At 42.2% G+C, this 5,289-nt stretch overlaps 1 protein-coding gene across 1 annotated transcript; it reads right to left on the reverse strand.

Annotated features, from left to right (window-relative positions):
* Window positions 1-1,115: 1,115 nt before the first annotated feature.
* LOC123425506 (arabinosyltransferase RRA2-like) lies at window positions 1,116-5,030 on the reverse strand. The gene is made up of 2 exons (XM_045109201.1): window positions 4,680-5,030; window positions 1,116-2,344 (listed from the first exon to the last, which is right to left on the reverse strand). Exons 1-2 carry the CDS (start codon window positions 4,863-4,865, stop codon window positions 1,256-1,258), a joined length of 1,275 nt encoding a protein of 424 aa, XP_044965136.1. The 5' UTR covers window positions 4,866-5,030; the 3' UTR covers window positions 1,116-1,255.
* Between the last annotated feature and the right edge of the window lie 259 nt (window positions 5,031-5,289).

Genomic DNA, 5,289 nt, shown 5'->3' on the forward strand with positions numbered 1-5,289 from the left:
AAAAACCTACTAGTGAAATGCACATTTTGAACAAGACCAACCTGGAGAAATTCTACAGGTAGAAAACATAAGTTAAAATGAATTGTAAAAATAAAATAAATAGAAAGCATGATAAAAAAAAGGAAAATTATAAAAGAAAAATCACAAACAGAAAAAATAAAAATATAGCTGTAAATAGTCACAGAATTCAAAAATTGTAACGTACTCACTCCGTCCAGAAATAATCGAAATTTAAGGTTTGTTGCAAGGATGTCAAAAAAACTCAATCATGTGCATGCATGATTCTTTAATTGTTTTGATATTTTTCTATGTAATTTTACTGTTCCAGTGAGCCACTCTGAATGATATTGAAATTTGCTGGACGTCCTATATACACCTTAACGACATATTTATTTGTTTTTGGACAGTACAGACGCAAAACGCTTATATATGCGCATACACTCACTTCTATGAACGCACAAACACACACTCTATCGCTGTATACAGTGTAGATTGATCAGACAAACAGTGTTAGTCCAATATAGGGAGACGTGGGATTAGAGGAACCCTCCATTTCAAAGAGCCATACAACCATAGTCCATTAACAATCCAAATTAATGCCTCAGTAATCCACTTATTCTGGTAGGAAATGGTCATAGCAGGTGTAAATTAATCAAATATGGAGATTTAAGTTGCCATCGTTGAGTAACTAACCAGGGCAAGTTTTTTGCAAGATTCTCCCAGAATCGGACACCTCCCCAACTTCTCTCAGGATCCTTAGAGCCCATTTATTTTACAATCCTCACTAGTTAGTGAGGTTAAGTGAGGACTGTAAAACAAATGGGGGCTCGGGATTCCGAAAGAAGCTTGGGAGGGGTTCAATTCTATAAGAATTGGTCTTACATTTCTTTTTGCCGTAAACTATATTTTTCCACAAGCATTACCGCATTAAAATTTCATAGCAAATATATAACTATAACTCTTACACACACATGCAGGTGTGATACTGCTAGTTATTATCAACCAGACATAAAATTGTTCAAGTCGAACAAAGCACAGAAGGTAGCATCGAGTTCAACATTTAAGTTACCAACTACAGAACTATCAGGGTTAGATGATCACTGAAAGTCGACATCTCAAGCACAATGTTCCAAAATTATCATGTATTGTTTACAGTAGTCACGGATACGTGCTTCCATCCAGAGTTTCAAGAACAATGGATAACAGCAAGAAAACAAGTAGGGTCATTTGCTGTTTCCTAATAAGCTTTGGTTTATCATTCTGATCCATCAGGGAAATGATCAAGTGCATTCTGCTTTCCATGAACATAAAACTCAATCACTGCTTTCATGCGCGCCTCCTTATCAGGATGGTAGTTCAAATGCACGATCACTGGCTTCAACTTCCGCAGTTGAGCACTTTTCCTCACTGTCTTGAAGAGAACTTTGCTGTTCATAAAGAGATATATATCCATGGTTCTTTTGGATGCATGTAGACCTTCATAACCAGGATGTGAGGGGAAAAACAGTTCCTCATTAAAAACAGCCTGGTCCCATGATTTGGGTTCACGAGAAAGGCGACCAGCTACCCTATCCAAAAGCTCAATTGAAGGAATTGTTGGCCTTATGAAGAAAAATCCAGAATTAAAAACCCATATGCGCATCGTGTGTGCGTATCTTGCCCAGCCCATTGAAGGCTCATCAAACACATCATTGAAACCATAGGCTGTCATATTGTCGTGGCCATCACTCATGGACTCTATATCAGAATCTCTGTAAAGATGATCAAAGGGATTCTGGAAGAACATGATATCAATATCAGAGAGGAGAACACTGTACCCGAGCTGCAAGAACTCCCTCAAAATGCGAAACTTCAGAGCAGAAACAGCATGGTTTCCGCCTGTCTTCCCTATGCTGTCAATGCCTTCATCAGGATCCCGCCGATAAACTGGGACGTCTTTGGACTTGCAGAAGTTCTCTATGCTGTCATCTAATGCAACAACCAAGTAATTTGTGATTCCAACTCTTTTGATATTAGTAAACCACATCCCAAGCGTCTCTTTCACGTTAGAGTTTGCCACTGCAACGATGATTTCTTTCTTTACAGCAACGTGTTGCAATATCTTGGCCAGTCTGGGATTGGTGGAGTCATCAGGCATGACCGTTGGATTTGTTCTAAGAGCCTTCACAGTACCAAAAGGACCAGCACTATACAAAGCCTGGTTTTTTCCTTGTCCAGCCAATTGAAGCTTCATCGAGAGTTCATTGATCTGCTTCCTGAAGTCAGCATTTTTTCTCTCCAATGATGCCAACTGTGACTGTAGGTTGGTAACTTCCTCCGATGTCTCACAAGTAACTGAGTCAGCCTAACATATCAAAAGTATAATTGTAAAAAGCAGCACATGAAGAAACCATCTTAAGCAAAACACACCTTGGTTATAATAATTAAACAATCAACAACAGATATGTAAATATATATATATAAGCCAACTGAAAATTTATGAACATCAGATTCTCTACATAGATGCACATAATCTTTTTTATCATTAAAGGGCAGTTGTTGTCTTGGTGATGAAGGTACGTTGTGTACCTGTCCTCTGATATCAGACATGTGGGCCTTACCCGAAGAAATGTAGAAGGTGCAGACTGTGAACGCATGATTGAAGGTACATAGCCTTCCATTATTTGTAGATATATGACCGTATATGAACATACAAAATTTAGGAATGCCATTTTGGAAGGTGCAGATTTTGGAAGCATGATCCAAGGTATACAGCCTTCCATCATTTTTAGATATATGACCATACAGAACTTCTGAATGCCCAAGAATAGGAATGTGTTATTAAGAATCTGTTTGGTGCTGGAGCTCGGCACCTCAGGGTTCAGGTCCTCACGTGCTTGAAGATGGCCTTGGCAGGCAGGTGGCACTGCTACGGTCTTCGCAGAGTGCACACCCCTCAAGCAGGGCATGGTGCGGAGCTCTCCAAGTGTGGCGCATCTATCCAGGAGTAGGAGGGGTGCGCGGAAGGAAGATCAGTGGCGGAGGTTTGCATGAGGATGGCGAGGGGGAGAGAAGTCAGGGGTGGGAGCGCGGAAGATGGCGAGGGGATCATAGGGAGCGCGCTGGACTCCATCCGCGCGGCACCAGGGTATGGGAAAAGACGAGCACCGGGAGAGGCGGAGAGCTCGCTGGAGGACATGCTAGTGGCGGCGACGGCAAACGGCACAGGAGGGAGGAAACAGGAGATGGAACTTCCTGGCACCAAAATAACAAGGATAGAATGCCCTCTACATTTCACCTGCTCTTCCGTAAATATACAGGGAAGTTAGGTGTTTTTAGAGGGTCCTCTAAATTTTTCAGGGATAGAGGGCCACTTCGGGAGTCTGCTAGAATTGCTCTTAGAGGCCTATGACAATGATATATGACTATTTTGGTGCACAAAGGTTAAGGTCCCACAGGTCATTGCCTTTAAAACACTTTTTTCAAACTATAATATTTAATATCAAGAAATAACAGAGGGTGCTGAGCTTCAGGCAATTTGGCAAATCAAAAATTAGTTGGGAGTTTCTTTGAAACCTAAGAAGAAATAGGAATAGTGACAAATATAACTATTGAGATACACACTTTGTACTTTAAAATTCTGTAAGTGCAATGAACAAGGAAAATCATCTGAAGGTGGAAGCCGAGACTACATACATGGACGAGGCTTCCAGAGTAGTGTAGACAATTAGGTGAGAACCATCAGAGCACCTAGATGTGAAAGTTCAGAGTTCTATTCTCTATCTTGTCAGGTTGTTTGCAATTGCTATTCCTCATTGCTGTCAAGGTGCATGCCTATTTTGCCTGTTACGGTGTAATTCATTCCCATATATTATTTGGTTCAGATCACTACTAGGACCTTGACTGTATGGCACAGCAGTAGGCACTTGACAACAAGCGCTTGAAATATCGTTTATTCATAGATAGATAAAATAATGAAAATATTTGTTTCTAACGGGAACCACTGCACAAGCTACCGGCTGTAGCCATTGCAAAATATAGTAGTGCTTGTGCAAATGTGATTATTTGCTGCAACACAAATCGAGCAGCATGTGCTGCCAACGTTGCTGACAAGCATACAAGTGTTCGATCATTTCACAGCATACAAGTTTTCAATCATTCCAACTGACTATTTAAGCAGATGTAATAACCAGCCCAACTGCATCCTTAAGTAATCATAATCACAAAGCATAGCAGAAACCAGAAGAATATAGCAAAATGCAGATATCGCCTTCTTCCACTACAATAATCACGCTTTTGGATGTACAACAGCTAAAATATTAGCAATCTCTGAGCATTGCATATCCATCCTGAGGTTATGGCGTTTTTTAATATTAATCAAGGCAATTACCCATACCACTGGAGCATTTTAAGCATTCTCCACAGCCTGCTCATAATTGGTCCAAACGGAAAATGCACGCCATCATTCCCTAACACGTCTGAGTTCTCACGCATACCTGGTTGACTTAGATTCTAAGATTCATCCATTGTCGTTACACTGTTGCATTCATCCAACAAGAATCGTATATGGATATTAATCTCACACTAAGGGACCAACACTGGAAAAACCTTTCAATCAAGATACATCACCAAACCAAGAAGTCATCTACCAAGAAATGAACAGGCAAGGAGGAAAGGAGAAGAAAGGCGGAATAGATTACCCGGCGACGCCAGTGAAGGGCTGAGTCGGTGGAGCGAGAGATGAGGCCGTCGGGGTAGAGGAACGCGCAGACGCAGCCGAGAGTAACGCCGACGGCCACCGCCGCCGCGATGCGGGACCCGCGGGACGGCGGCTGCCCGCTGCCCAAGCCGGTACGCATCAGGGGGGGCTCGCGCCGGCCGGCCATCTGTCTCCGTGATGCCACCGCCGCCACCGAGATCTGGCGAGTGCTGTGGGAACGGCGGAGGCTTATTTGGTGGATTCCTTTCCCGTCTTCTTTCTGGAACGCGTGGTTTAAGCTGAGACGTGACGACCGGTTTGCTTTGTTTAAGTGGGACGAACTGTGTTGTTGGGAAACTGAAGCGCAATTTTTGCTTTTTTGAGCTGGACAAATGTACTAGTATCAATTTGAAATAATGTTTTATTCTTTCTTTTATATCAAAATGATGTTTCATTCTTGAAAAATATTTGAATTTTTAATGTTATAGTTTGGGCAGTACCGGGAGCCGGTGCGCCGGCCCCATGTTCCATCCGGTCGCCTAGCAGCCGTTGAATTCGTACCATCTGAACCGTTCATGCCTTATCTCCTTCCCCCATCTGAAAATGATTCC

Source organism: Hordeum vulgare, chromosome 2H, assembly GCF_904849725.1.
Source record: "Hordeum vulgare subsp. vulgare chromosome 2H, MorexV3_pseudomolecules_assembly, whole genome shotgun sequence".
In the NCBI taxonomy this organism is placed as follows: Eukaryota; Viridiplantae; Streptophyta; class Magnoliopsida; order Poales; family Poaceae; genus Hordeum; species Hordeum vulgare.